General features: G+C 34.3%; 3 protein-coding genes and 1 non-coding gene across 5 annotated transcripts in view; 2 read left to right on the top strand and 2 right to left on the bottom strand.

Annotated features, from left to right (window-relative positions):
• Nucleotides 1–14,969, bottom strand: part of LOC125838361 (protein TONNEAU 1a-like) — a 1,213,107-nt gene that overhangs the window by 601,378 nt on the left and 596,760 nt on the right. The gene's annotated exons all lie outside the window — the stretch shown is intronic.
• Nucleotides 1–14,969, bottom strand: part of LOC125838365 (uncharacterized) — a 532,039-nt gene that overhangs the window by 280,986 nt on the left and 236,084 nt on the right. The window lies entirely within an intron of this gene.
• Nucleotides 2,132–2,234, top strand: LOC125838436 (U6 spliceosomal RNA). Its single transcript, XR_007443563.1, has one exon. It is a non-coding gene; the product is annotated as a U6 spliceosomal RNA (small nuclear RNA).
• Nucleotides 8,056–14,206, top strand: LOC125838360 (uncharacterized). Of its 2 annotated transcripts, XM_049517431.1 has the most exons (8): nucleotides 8,056–8,175; nucleotides 8,276–8,738; nucleotides 9,059–9,176; nucleotides 10,929–11,053; nucleotides 11,779–11,864; nucleotides 13,211–13,320; nucleotides 13,417–13,449; nucleotides 14,107–14,206. In XM_049517431.1, exons 1-8 carry the CDS (start codon nucleotides 8,079–8,081, stop codon nucleotides 14,167–14,169), a joined length of 1,095 nt encoding a protein of 364 aa, XP_049373388.1. In that variant the 5' UTR covers nucleotides 8,056–8,078; the 3' UTR covers nucleotides 14,170–14,206. The 2 variants fall into 2 exon arrangements, 1 of the variants encoding a protein (XP_049373388.1); XR_007443561.1 differs by lacking the exon at nucleotides 11,779–11,864 and having other exon boundaries at nucleotides 14,107–14,125.

Here is a 14,969-nt window from a genome sequence, read left to right as displayed (position 1 = left end):
CAACATGTAAGAAGTTTTTGGGCAAGAATCTGGTATTACAAACTTTTGAGGTAAAACCATTTATTGCATAGATGGTTGATAAATTTCATGCAAGAAATCTGTTTTCCATTTAACTTTCAGATTTGCCTTTTTTGGAGCTCAATTTTTGTTCAACCATGGGTGTCTACTTTAGACTATTGTTCCTTTGAACCGAGCATCTATCAGAAACAGTCTCTCTAGAGACAAGGTATATGTATACTCTACTCTCCTGAACAGTGAACACCGCATTATGGGACCATACTAGGTATGTTGTTGTTGTTGCGTGGGCATGAGTCAAGATGCACAAGGAGGTTAGGACGGGATCTCCAAAACTGATGTTTGTACCTGAGTTACCGATTCTACCCGTCATTGAATATTTATACATTAGGGCTGTGTTTGGTATAAAGGAAAATGTTTTCCTGGAAAACAAGTTGATTTTTTACTTATTTTCTCATGTTTGGTTGGTGACTAGAAAATATTTTCCGGAACAGATTTTTAGTGTTTGATTTATGAATGAAAAATGTTTTTGAGAAATATCTTTTATTTTTACTAGAGTAGAAAATATTTTTTAAAACCAAACTTAAATTTTTTTTGGGAGGTGGGGGTGGGGGTCGAGGGAGTGAAAAATTGAAATTTTGAAGTTGAAAATATTTTTTAAAACAAACTTAAATTTTTTTTTGGGGGGTGGGGGGGTCGAGGGTAGGGGTGAAAAAATGAAATTTTGAAGTTGAAAGCATTTTTTAAAAACAAACTTAAAAAAAATTTGGGGGGTCGGGGGGTGGGGGAGGGGGTGGGTGGGTAAGGGGAGTCGAGAGTAGGGGTGAAAAAAATGAATTTTTGTAGTTGAAAATATTTTTTAAAAACAAACTTAAATTTTTTTTTGGGGGGGTGGAGGGGGGTTGTAGGGGTGGGGTGGGTGGGGCTGCGTAGGGGGTGGGGGGGTCGAGGGTAGGGGTGAAAAAAAGAATTTTTGAAGTTGAAAAAAAGAATTTTTGAAGTTGAAAAAATATTTTTTTAAAACAAACTTAATTTTTTTTTGGGGGGGTGGGGGTGGTAGGGGAGTTGGTGGGTGGGGGGGAGGGATCGAGTGTAAGGGTGAAAAAATAAAATTTTGAAGTTGAAAATATTTTTTAAAAATAAACTCAATTTTTTTTGGGGGGGGGAGAGGGTGGGTGGTCGAGGATTGGGATGAAAAAATAAAAATTTGAAGTTGAAAATATTTTTAAAAACAGACTTAATTTTTTTTCTTTTTGAAGGGGTGGGGGAGATAGGGGCTGATGGGGGGTGAGGGTAGAGGTGGGGGGTAAAAAAATAAAAAATTGAAATTAGAAATATCTTTTAAAAATAACTTTTAATATTTTTTTGGTAGGGGGTGGTGGTAGGGGGTGGGGTAGGGGTGAGGGTGGGGTAAAAAATTGAATTTGAAAACAAGCTTTAAAATTATTATTTTTTGGGGGGTGGTTGGGAGGGGGGTGGTTTGAGGGTAGGGACAAAATAAATTGATTTTTCCAACAAACAAATAATTGTAATTTGAAGTTAGAAGAGAGTTTTGGAAAATGTTTTCCTTAAGTTTTGAAGGGAAGTCGTCTTCCTTAAATTTGAGAAAAATGAGGTGATTTGGAAAACATTTTCCAAAACATTTAACCCAACCATACATGAGAGAATTGAAACACACCCTAGATCTAAGTTGTTCGAACTCTTCACTTTTGGTGTTGCACCCGTGTCAACATGATATGTGTGTGGGTGTGGGTGTGAGGTCCGTGTCTAATTTGATCAACCAATTTTGGGTACTTTGATCAAAATCGATGGGAAAAGTATGAAAAGTTTTTAATGATTTATGTAATCAATACAAAAGCTAAAGTGAAATTGAAGAAAATGAAATATTTTTTATATAGAAATTTATATGTCACTACTTTTCCTTTAATTTCCTTCCAGAATTCTCCTCAAGTTCTCCACATAATATCTCATAATTTAGGTTTAATTTAATAACTCTATTTTTAGATATTTTAATTATTTTTAGGCGAATCCTCTCACTTATAGCCATACATGGATCCATATCCCCAAATCTTAAAAATTATATCATATACCTTGAGGTTAGTTGATATTGGAATAAGTCCCTTTGGGGACATCTGATAAAATTGGAACGATACAGAGAGGATTAGTATGGCCCTTGCGCAAGAATGACATTCACAAATCGAGAAATGGTTCAAATTTTTGAAAGAAAATGAATGGTAGACATTTCGAAGGCACTAGCAATTCTTTCAAAAAACTTGGGATAAATTGTCTTAGCTTATTTTTTTTGTGTAAACAGAATATGCTGGGAAAGTAGGAGAGTTAGTATATTAAGTTGGCAATATATAATTGTATAGGGTTTTGGACATGCAGGGGTGTAAGTACCTTTTCGATGCTTGTAAAATTTCCAACTTAACACCTTTTTATGGGGTGACTAAGTTTTTATTGAATAAAACTGTTACTTTGTCTCAAAAAAAAATTGGCACAATAAGTATAACACTAATTAAGTCATGAGTGATTTGATGCAGTCCTCAATTTAAACATATTTAATTGTAGATGATGGACGGATGATTCTAAAATAAAAGAAGGAAAAACTCCAACAATAAACCAAAAGAAATAACTTGTCTTTGAAGTTTAATGTTTTATTATCCATAATACCGAGTTGAGATGATTAGAAGAGAGCATATTTGTGGGATATTAAATAAAATATATTTTTTGTTTTTGCCCTCGGATGGGATGAAACTTTTTTGCTTGAAAGATTTGAATGAAACGAGAACGTTATGAGTTGTCAGTAAAGAAATCTGTAAACATTTCAGCTTTAATGGAAGCTTTTCATATAGTTGGTTATTTGGTTTCTTTGATACTGTGTACACCATACTTAGCATGATTCATTTGATCAACTTTTATAAAAATGTTTATCCTTTATATTTTCTTCTTGATGTAGGTATATATATGTGGCAACTGATGTATCGAATGCTCTAATTGCCATGTTAGATTAAACAACTCAGTAAATGAGTATTAAAATTTGACCATCACTTGCAATATCTACATGTGTCAATATTTTTGTGAGGACTACTATCAACATGGTGAAAGTGTTCTTCAATGACAATATATAAAGGGAAAAAGGACAAATATACCCTTGAACTATCAAAAATGATATCTAAATACCTTCCGTTATACTTTTAGGACTCTCATGTCCTTGCTTTTCAAAATTTGGAACGTATATACCCTTTCTACTAACGGCAGGACACGTGTCTCAATCTAAAATGCCTATCCGAAATTTATTAAATTTTGGCCCATAATTTTGAAGACCCACCCAAAATAATTTTAAAACCCACTCAAATTAGATAATACCCGCCCCAAATTATAACCCAAAACACTTCTCCATCTTCTCTAGATTTCTCGAATTTCTCAAAGAACTTCTGGTCAAGTTCTTCATTTTTCAAGATCCAATTAATTAAAAGCTTCAATTTCCTTCCCCACCAAAACACTAGAACACCTCATTCGCATTCCCAAACTCCATCAGCACTAAGCAACTTTTGCTCGTCCTTTTGCCGTCGTCAAAGCATCGGAGGAGGTAGTCCCGCTGCCGTCGTCGCCGCCCTGGTAGAGCAACAACAGATGCTCCAGTTGTGGATGAGGTGAAAACGGAATTTGACGTGGTACTCAATGATTTTTTTCAAGTAATGCTAAAATTTTGTATCTCACACTTTTCAACTGATTGGGAGAGGCAGCGATTTAGACGATGAGTGGATACTCGAACTTCGAACTTCACACTACTGAAACTTCCACTTGATACTCAAACGAATGATTGCTTATGCAAAAACAATAATCGGAAGAAAAACATCACTAAAATGCTAAAATACAATTGAAAATGTGTCGTGAAAAGCTAAGAAGAAGAGAGGCATTGAAGAGGTAGTGGTTTACATTGAAGAAGATGAAATTGAAAAAGATTTCACTGAAGAAGAAGTGATTAATAGATGAAAGAAGCAATGACTGTTGTTGCTTTTTTTCTTTTTATTTTTATTTTTTTTCATTTGGGCTAGTTGGTGCGTTATAATTTTTCGTTTAGGCCAATCCGTGGGTTATAATTTGGGTCGGGTGTTTAAATTATCCGGGTCACGGGTATTTTAAATTTTGGGTTAAAAATTAAATAATTTTAGGTGGGTCATTGAGATGATGCCACGTGTCTCACCGTCTATCAAAAGGGTATATACGTTCCAAATTTTGGATGGCAAGGACATAAGAGTCCTAAAAGTATAACAAAGGGTATTTAGATACCATTTTCAATAGTTTGGGGATATGTTTGTCATTTTTCCCATATATAAATGATATTTTATTGATGCATGTAAAGAATATAATCATTTAGTTAACCACACAACATTCAATAAATAGAAGTTTCGTTCTTAAATGCATGTAAGTTCTAAATGAAACAGTTAGTATGCAAAGTTTTCTACATTTAACTTGACATCACTCTGTTTTTCTATGATTTTATAGCAACTCATAGATAATCCATAAGTAATTAAATCACATAATCCAACAATTAGAATTAAAATAGAAAAAAATACTCTAACTTAAAATTGTGGGGGGGCCCACAAAGAGGGTCATCCCTCATCTAGTTAATTAAAAGGCCTAAGTCATCTGCAGCCCCTTAAAGTTGTCTACATATTTCACATAGACACCTCAACTATGACTATTACCTATTGAACACCTAAATAGTTCAAAAAGTATATCTATTAAACACAAAATGTTGATGTGGCAAAAAAAGTGTTTTTCACTTCAGCTGAGCGCGTGAAGAAACCTTAAATATTATTTTATTTTTATTTTTTCAAAAAAAACTTAATACTTTTTGCCACTTGGCATTTAAATAATTTATTTTTTAAAAAAATAATTTAAGTAATACTAATTCTTAAAACAAAAACAAAAAGAAAAAAAGCCCCCACCCCACCCCTATTAAGTCGTCTTCTTCACCAAAGAAGACCTGCACACTGTTGTTTTTTTCTTTCTTTTTCTATTCTATCTCTTTTCAATATTTATTAAAAATAATAAAAGATTGAATCGACTAATTGAATTTGAAAGGAAAAAAGAAGAGTGAACATCAGGCTGAAAAAAATTAGCCGATCGACGTCCATCTCGGTCAACTTCGAACAAATATTACCATTCAAATTAAAATGTAAATTCATTAAAATTATCAAAAATAATATCAGATTGATTCAATAAAAATAATTTAGGTCAACTCGATTTCTCTTTGCTATCGATTTCAAGACGATTGAAAGACTCTCTTTCTTCATCACTCTTGATCAGTCTCTTTGAATATCTTTTTCTCTCATGTATTAGGAATAAAAAATAATTATAAAAGCAATTAACAAAGATATTGAATTTTGTCGTTTGAGAAAAAAAATCTTGTTAGGAAGAAGATGAAGAAGAAAAGGGGTTGGGTAGGGTTGGGCTTCTCATTTATTTATTTTAAAAATTAGATGGAAAAATTTATTTGAAATAATTTTCATTCTTTTTAACATAAATTTCTTTTTTTCTATAATTGTTGGACCCTACGCCACATGTTATCCTTTAATTAGTCATTTTGCCACATCACATCAAGTGCATTACACACACTTTATTTTTTTTACTTATTATCGAAAAATGTCTAATAGGAACAAGTTTTGAATAGATAAAAGTGTTCAATAGGTACTAGTCTTAGTTGAAGTGTCTAAGTGAATTATGCGGACAACTTTAAGGGGTCGCAGATGACTTAAGCCTAATTAAAAATAGTTCTTACTATTATCAATATTTTCTTGAAGGGTTAAGTCATTGACGACCCCTTAAAATTGTCCACATAATTCACTTAGACACTTTAACTAAGACTAGTACCTATTGAACACTTTTACCTATTCAAAATCTATTAGACATAGATATAAGGAGTGTGTGATACACTTGCGCTGACATGACAAAATGACCAATTAAAAAATAACATGTGGCACTGGGCCCCCAAATTTATGGAAAAAATATATTTTTTTGTTTAAAATTTTTCAAACACATTTTATATCTAAATTTTTTATTAAGAAAAAATGAAAAAGAAAAAATGAAAATGTCAACATATTCTACCCAGCCCCAGCCCCAGCCCCACCCCTACCCAATCCCCTTTCATCTTCGTCTTCTTCCCAAACACATTCTTTCCCAAATCACGAAAACCAATTTCTTTTCAAATAACTTGAAGATTAACTTTATGTGAAAAATATATTTTCATATTAGATACGTCATGTAGAAAGATTGATATAAGAGTGAAGGAGAAAGAAAATTTTATCGGCGGTTATTCCCTTCTACATCGATGATAAAAAGAAATTGATTACTCATAAATTAATTTTATCAACTTTTTGGATATCAATTTTGATAAATTTAGTGGGTTTATATTTTAATTTGAGTAGTCATTTGTTCGAAAATGGTGACAAACGAATATCGGCTTGCTATTTTTATGTGTAAAATTATTTATTTTCTTTCTTCATATTTGTTTCATTATTTTTATGAGATTCGAAATAAATCATACAAAAGAAAATCTTTCTTTCAAATTGGTAGCCACCCCTATGCCTTCTCCTTCAGCATACACTAGATCTCCATTGTTGTTTCTCATACAAAATTCGTATGCACTCTGTCCTGGGTTACCTTTACTAGCACCATCTGTGTTGCATTTAATCCATCCTTCCTCCGGTAGTTTCCAGTTCACTATATGATAGTGAAGAGTAAGTTTGTATCTCTGCAACATGTCCACAATTTCCATCCATTGATATGGAACCTTTTTGAGCCAAGGGAACTTCACTCTAATCAACTGATGTATTGTCTCCTGACACTGATGATTCATCCAGTTAAAAGAGTGATCTTTTCCATGTCTTCTAGTATTCCTCCTTTTCCAAAGTGCCCACATTATGATAGCTGGAATTGCTTTCAATATTTGTGTTAACTTGTGTGAGGCCTTGTGTTCCCACCATGCTGTAATGATTTGTTGTAGATGCATTCTTTAACCCTGCACATGAAGCAAACTGCTTCCATAATCTTTGAGCTATGGGAGCTGTTAGTAAACGATGTGTTATTGTTTCCATTTCTCCATGTTCGCAATTAACTTCACTTGTCAAGCTAGCAAGTGTTTCATTGCTTATGCTCTTTAATTGTACATTCAAATGATTCGCCGAGCTTGGATTGATATTAGCTATTATATTCTTGAAATCAAGTGACATAACTACTGTCCTTATGTCTTTTAACACAGGATAGTAACAGCCAATTTCTGCTTCCGGGTACCTTTCATCTTTCCCGACTGGAAAATAAGTAAAGAGTTAATTATTTTTTTTTAAAAAAAAAACTGAATGATGAAGAAGTTTAAGGATTCCAAAGAAACATTGGACAAACCAATGGCAAAGAAACTTGTTCTGCAAGGACATATACAAGTTTGGAATTTTCTGCATCAGCCTCAGCTAATGACAGATGCAGCTCAGCTTTGTATTTTCTCTCTTTATCTACATTTCTACGGTAAATGTCGAGGCATTCCTGAACATTTAATCGAAATGGGTAATAGGGCATTGGGTTAATTGGGTTAACCGGGTTATCTTAGAGGGGTCGGGTCATTGGGTTAAAAATAAAGAATAGGTTTTTTTTTAAATTCGGGTAATTGGGTCAATTTTGGGGATTCCGTCTAATGAGGGGTAATTTTAGTAAAATTAGTAACAGAAGGGGTAAATTTAACTTCGTTTTAACAGCGAGAGTAAAGTCAAACAATAAATCAAAATTGAGGGGTATTTTTAACCCGTAACTAATAAAATAGTGACACGTCATTAATGAATTTGGGTTGTTAAAGATGAGAGCAAAATAGAGCCAAACAATTGACGTCAATGACATTTTAGTCCTGAGAGATAGAAGTTCGATAATTTTGTACCAATTCTCATTTTAGGACCTTTTCTAGATAAATAAATAATGAAGTCTTTTCTCAAACCAAAATAACTTAAATACATCGCAAATTTCATGCCTTTGGAAATAGGTTATTCAGCTTCTTGTTTCAGGCGACGATGACTAGCAGCAACTGCAGATTTCTGTTAAAAAATGGCTTGATTCCGAATTTGGCAGAAAACCCATCGGTAACAACCTTACTTGAAGCCCACCAAGGTATTTTACCTTCTTTTGAATTCTTTTGTTGTTGTAACAAATAGGCTTTTTGAAGAAATAAATGGTAGAAGCTTAAAGGTATAATTTTTTTCCATTTCAGGTGCATATACAACAACTAGAACTCACAGTGATGGTTCACTGTTGTTGTTTTGGGAAAGGCATATGAACAGACTCTCTAATTCTCTAAGAATTCTCTTGAACTCTAACCCAGAACTTTTATTCAATTCAGAAGCATGTAGAGTCCCTTTTTCCTTTGTTTCAACAAAACCAACCATGTGGGATTCATTGGTTCAATCTCTTGTGGATGATTCAATGAGAAAAGCTCTGCCCCTTGTATTGGACAAAAGAAGAAGTGGGGAGGAATTGGCCATTACATGTCTTGTCAGTGGAAATGTTGATAGTTTGGAGGAACTTGAGGAAAAATTTTCTACAGCTTTTGATGTTTATGTCCATGTTGGTTCCTATGTTCCTCCACTCTTTGGTATCCACCAAAATAGAGCACGTTTGGCAGTTGTAGGTCGTGGTAGGGGCGTAGCAAATGCCAAATACTCAGATTGGGTTAGGTAATTATGCATGAACAACTGGTTGCTTTCCTTTTAACCGTGATATACTCATGGAGTTTCCCGTTGATACTAATGGATGGTGATTTCGCTTGACAAGAGGGAGTTGCTCGGATGGTAAGCACCCCTCAGTTCCAACCCTAAGGTTGTGAGTTTGAGTCACCAAGAGAGAAAAAAGTGTGGGAACTCCTTTGGAGCGGTAAAAAAGGAGAAAAAAATGGTGATTTCGCTTTAGTATCTGATTTGAAGATATAGGGAAGAGATGAACTTTGTTGACACAATCTTTTTTGGTAATGGAAATTTGTTGTTTTTGTTATAGGTAGGCAAAGGAAACAATTGGAGAAGCTGAGGCCACCTTATGTCAATGAGCTCCTGTTGTCAAACAATGGCGATCAGATCTTAGAGGGTTGTTTGACAAATCTTTTTGTCGTTTGCCACAAGGTGAATGTCATTACAAAATTGTTATTAGGTCGACCTAGTCCTATTTTTGTTAAAAGTTTTGTGTTGAACTAAGAAGAGTTGGAGTTTTTTCTTATTCTATATAATCTTTTATCATGGCTAAATTTCAGATGACCAAACCATTTTTGTTTAATTGATTTTGTTGATAACAACTGGTACTGAGATCTTATTTGATCTTGTTAAAGGTGTACCAATTTATTAGTTCATTGATGGTTTTTCTGGAAGTTGAGTTTCAGCTAATTGAGCTTAAGAATGTATAGTTGTAGTTGTTTTAATTAGAGATTTCATTTGTTGAAGGGAACAGTTGTTTTTTTTAAGACAGCCATTGTTTCTGTTGGTGGGGAATTGTAAAATCTGAATTTTACACTAGATTTAGAGTACTCACTGTTGTAATTATGCAACCTGACTTTGTGGCATCTTTGAGCCATACATTAATAATTCATCAGCGAATTTAGTGATTAGATTGAAACCTTTCTATGAGAAGAAAAGATCTATAGTGATGGGCTTTTCTTCTAGTTGTACAAGATGAACATAGCTTGACAAATTTTAATTGTCAATTACGGGAAGGTTATTGACTGTATATTGAAATTTAGTTTAGGCAAGCTCCATCTTATTGCTAGTCTCCTAACAATAATAAAAGTTCTTTTTGATAAAGTAACAATTAATAAAGCTTACATTTTACTGATAAAAAAGTGGTAAGCTTTACTTCTGAGCACACTGGAATGACTTGGACGATGCCAAACTACTCCTGAATTTTAAGGTTATCGGGGCTATAGAAAAAAAATCACGGGGGTTATAAAAGTTCGAGTAAAGCTTGAAGAAAATATGGAACACAATCCCTGCATGCATTTAGTGGTCTATCTGGAAAGAAAGAAATCTGAGGTGCTTTTGAAGATGTACCAACTCCTTGCTGAAGGTCAAGACTAGTTATATACTTCTCCTATCTATTTGGTGTAGGGAGTAATATGTACACGAGGCTGAATCACCACTGATTGATTTTGTAGGTTCCTTCCTCACTTAGAAGGAAGGAGCTGTACTTTTGCTTGTTGGTTGTACATGATACAACACCATCATAGTGCTGATGTCAAAAAATAATAGAAGAAGCTCTTTTGCAGTTCAAGGGAAAAAAGTGTTAAGCTTTGCTTTAAAATGGACTCAACATCTACACTAAAGGCATATCAACTTCTATCTAGCAGGAGTTACAGCAATTACTAACCAAGCTATCCAAGTAGTGCAATTAGTATTATTTTTGCGGAGGATAAGGTAATCCTTAGTGACGACATTCTGTCTGCTCCTTCACAAAGTGAATGCAGGACACTCTTAACATCATGTGAAAAGCTTATGTAAAAAAAAACATATTGACAAAGAGCATTTATGTGTTATTTAGAAAAATACTATGGGGGTGGGATGGAGTGGGAGTTTGGGGATGGCGTAGGGTAGGATGGTCAAGGGGTGGGGGTTGGGGGCTGCTGGGGGGTGGGTAGGAGACAAACTCCACTAATGGAACTTGTTTTCCCTACTTGCATTAGGGAAATTATTTTCCTCATTTTTAAGGAACTTGTTTTTCCTAGAGAAAAATTTCGATCAACCAAACATGAGCAAATTGGAAATTATCTCTCCATACCAAACACACCTAAAGTTTTATCATTTTGCTTTAACTGTATGTGAATAGTGTAACTTATACAAAGTCTATCATGTTTTATCTTACAGAAATTACTAAATTTTTTGTTGCAGGATGTTAATGGTGATTATCACAAGTCTAGCCAAAGAGACAATGAATCTACAGTTTCAATTGAATTGCAGACTGCCCCTATAAGAGATGGTGTCCTTCCAGGCGTTGTACGCCAAGTAATTCTTGAGTGCGTTCCTTCTCTAGCCTTCGGAACTTGACATATTAAGTTAGAACTTAAGGTTCCTGTTTGGAACTTTGTCTCGCATTTTGCAGCAACTTATTCATCTGTAGAATGTAATAAATGCTGGTCAACTTGGAAGGGGTAACTGTTGTGTTGACTTGGTTATGCCTAATGTTTGGTATGGTTGGCACAGATTCATTCTAGAACATTCTCTGTTGCCCTAATCCTATGTATTCTGCACATATTACATACTGTACCATAAAGAATTTCCTTTACTGGTAGAGAGTCTTATTGAAGCAGATCTTGTACAAAAATATCTTTATATAATAATTGGAGGTAAGTTAATTAATAATAACTCATTAATTAGTAATTTCCTTTGGCGTTGAGAACTTTTATCTGCACGTCATCATATATGTTCCCAAAGGAGTGCTATATAGAATGGTCTGGACTCTGGCATTTGTCCTTGTGCCTGATGCCCATATTTGAACCGCAAGGAAAATATGAAGCTATTGAGGCTCTGTGGTTTATTGAAGAAATGAGAAATATGGAACTTTAGAGTTGAAAGGATTAAATCATGTTGTTTCTATTAGTTTTAAGTAATCTGTCAAGTAAAAAACATTAGTGACCTGTCTGCTAGAAGCTGCTTGCTTTTTAAAAAAAAGGTTATTCCAGATCTCATTAAAATTGTACTTTGTTAAATAATGACCATGATGATCATGTGTTTTGTCCAGCATATGCTCAAGAAACAAAATCCCAGTCAGAGAAATTGCACCTTCATGGTCAGAGCGTGAAATGTGGTCAGAAGCATTCATTACAAGTATGTGGCTCAGTCGTAAGTTCGAATAATTATCATTTCTTCAGCATTATATACTCAAAGCTTGCTTTATTCTCCGCCGGGTGCTCCAAAGCTATTTCCCTTTACCTGGTCAAGTGGAGACTGAATTTCTAGTATACATATTTGAGCTGTGGTCCTGATACTTAAACCTATTGCCTATCAGTTTTCCAGTTCAACTTCATGCTTGTTATGTGTAATATAAGGTTGTACTCAGTTCAAAAGTGAAAAGTGTGCTCAACGTTCCATTATGTATATATTGCTGACAGTTTAGAAGGGAAGGGTAGTAGAAGCCTGTTCGGAAAAGGGTCAAATATACCCCTGTACTATAGGAAATAGTTTATATTTTCCCTTCGTTATACTTTTGGACCAAATATACCCCTCCCGTTATACTTTGGGCCAAATATACCCCTAATTTTAATTGAAGGACACTTGTCAACATAGGAATCAAATAACCCACCTCCAATTTTAAATACCCAATTCCCTTTAGAAACCCACCCATTTAAATACCCAATTTGAACCAAACCCATTTCATAATCATCTTCTCTAGCTAAAGCTTCCATTAAAATCAATACTCAACTATGAAAGGTCCAGCACACAGTTTTGTCACTAACATATTTCTTGCTCGTTGTGATGATAAAATCCATCCACAAGCATGCCTTAATCTTTGTTGCCCTAATTTTCTAATGCTACTAAATTGTTGGTCCGTTGAACACCGATGAAAACAAACAACAATTCCAATTAAACATCATAACACATTTAAGTTCAGTTTCTCATGTTGCCCAATATGTTAAGTACATGCTAAATCAAACTTAAAATTTTGAATTCTAACTTGCAACAATTATCAACTATTTTAATCTTTTAAGAGATGGAATAACTTCAAAGGCAGGAGGTTCTGCAAGAAATATTTTTGGTGAAAAAAATGACCCGCCACATTGTGGTCTTGAAGTTTCCGTAGTGATTAAGTGTTGATTTTAATGAAAATCTCAAGTGGAGAAGATGACTATGAAAACGGGTTGGGAATAGGTTAAATGGGTGGGTTTCTAAAGGGAATTGGGTATTTAAAATTGGGGGTGGGTTATTTGATTCCTATGTTGACAAGTGTCCTTCCGTTAAAATCAGGGGTATATTTGGCCCAAAGTATAACGGGAGGGGTATATTTGGCCCAAAAGTATAACGAAAGGCATATATAAACTATTTCCTATAGTATAGGGATATATTTGACCCTTTACACCGAAGACTGTTTATGTGCCATCATGAATTTGTGTTCCTATATACAGTAGGAGGATTTATTTTTACTGTTAGCATACTTCTTTGAACTATTATTGCAGGTAGCTTGAGGCTATTGCAGCATGTGGAAGTTATTCAAGCTCCTAGTTCATGGGAATCACTTGATACACAAACTTGGACTGATGTAACTTGGGAGGAGAAGCGATTTGAGGTATGACAAATCCATGCACTAACAACTTGATAAATAAAAGAAGTTTTGAAGCTGCTCATTGAATAATCCCCTTACTGATGTTTGTGTAAATTTCAGAATGCTCCTGGACGGATCACTGCATTCATCCAGGTAATAAAAGAGATTTCCTTGTTAATCTTTATGTCATTTAATAGAGATTACTTGTTTGATTCTGTACCATTTTTAACGTACATTTGTCCACCCTTACATTATTAATGATTACTTAAGTTATGAGATTGAGTATTCATCCCGCTTCCCCCAACCAGATACAGAAATCAAGTGCATAATCGTGTACACTAAAATAGTCTGAAAAGGGTAAACACGTATGTGATCAGAAACAGTATATATTTATCTTCATAAAGAAACAGTTATATTTATATGGAGTCTCCATTTTGAGAAATCCTGTTATGGTGTGCTTGTAGAAGCATTAAAAAAGTAGTTTCATTGTAAAAGAAGACGCTATTACCTGAATCAGATATCTCCTATCTCTTTGACTCTCATTTCCCACTGCGTTGAGCTCTTGCTGTCTGGATACAAGCAGAAATTACCTATGAAAATTGACATGACAAAACCCCCTCAAGAGTATGACGCTGTTGGCCTTCCTTTTAGTTGATCTGATGTGTACTCTTTCCTTTTATAGACTTTAATCATTGGTCTACATGCACTATGTTTGTCACTTATGCTCAAGTAGTGGAACAATTACAAAATTGTGAAGCCTCTTGTATTGCACAAGTAGCGAACAAAGACTCATTGTTGTTTTATCTGCAGAAGGCGGTCATGGAAATGGCAAGCATGGAAGGGTATCCAGTTTCTCTATTTGATTACCGGTAGATCTTTCCCTCTTATTATTGTGGTACGATTGATTGAAAAGGTCGTATCTTAAAAACACCAGCGATGTCTTCCCTTCGCACACCCCTGTTACATTTATTCTGGTGTACAATTAACTTTGTGTTGAACCATTCAATTATAAGGAGAACTGTAATTAACTCAAATAAAAGTGATAGTTCAATAACAGTTGTTTACTTTGATAAAAACAAGCCTGTCCAAGTAAAACTAGTTAATAATCTGGTAATTCATATGTACATTGCAGCTGCAGAGCATTCATAGATTATTACATCACATTTCTGATGATATCTAGTGACATTGTAAATCCAACGTATTCTGAAACCATCTTTTTATTAATCAACTGACTAGTAAAGAGGAATCAAGATCTCTTGGTCACTAAGCAAACAAATAGAAGAAAATTGCCTTTTCAAATTTCTTGATCTTTTTGCAAACGGCTATCTCTAAAAGGTTACTTCATAACCTATTCATTAGAATCGACCATTATCATCAGAGAATTTTACACGAGCACATAGTGCTATTCTTACTTTTTTTTCAAATTAAAAAAAATTCTTAAATTTGGATACATCATGATACATCGCGTACTGATTTTGAATACATCCTTCAACATTTTGATATATCGCGTCTCAGTTTCAGATACATCACTCAACGTACCAATACATCGCGATTCACTTTTAGATACACCACTCAATGTTATGATACATCACGTAAAGTGATGTATTCGAGAATAGGATAGAGTATGAATTATTGTATTTTTTAAAATGATAAAAATCTTTTGAAAATATGAT

This window comes from Solanum verrucosum, unplaced genomic scaffold (assembly GCF_900185275.1).
Source record: "Solanum verrucosum unplaced genomic scaffold, falcon-dt-bn FXZP01000150.1, whole genome shotgun sequence".
NCBI lineage: Eukaryota > Viridiplantae > Streptophyta > Magnoliopsida > Solanales > Solanaceae > Solanum > Solanum verrucosum.
This window is presented reverse-complemented; position numbering and strand designations above follow the sequence as displayed.

Bases quoted from the DNA above. Each gene is read 5' to 3' on its own strand.
- LOC125838360 (XM_049517431.1), top strand. From the start codon at position 8,079: ATGACTAGCAGCAACTGCAGATTTCTGTTAAAAAATGGCTTGATTCCG. The intron at 8,739-9,058 runs GTAATTATGCAT...TGTTATAGGTAG, and splicing joins AAATACTCAGATTGGGTTAG to GCAAAGGAAACAATTGGAGA. The intron at 13,321-13,416 runs GTATGACAAATC...TGTAAATTTCAG, and splicing joins GGGAGGAGAAGCGATTTGAG to AATGCTCCTGGACGGATCAC.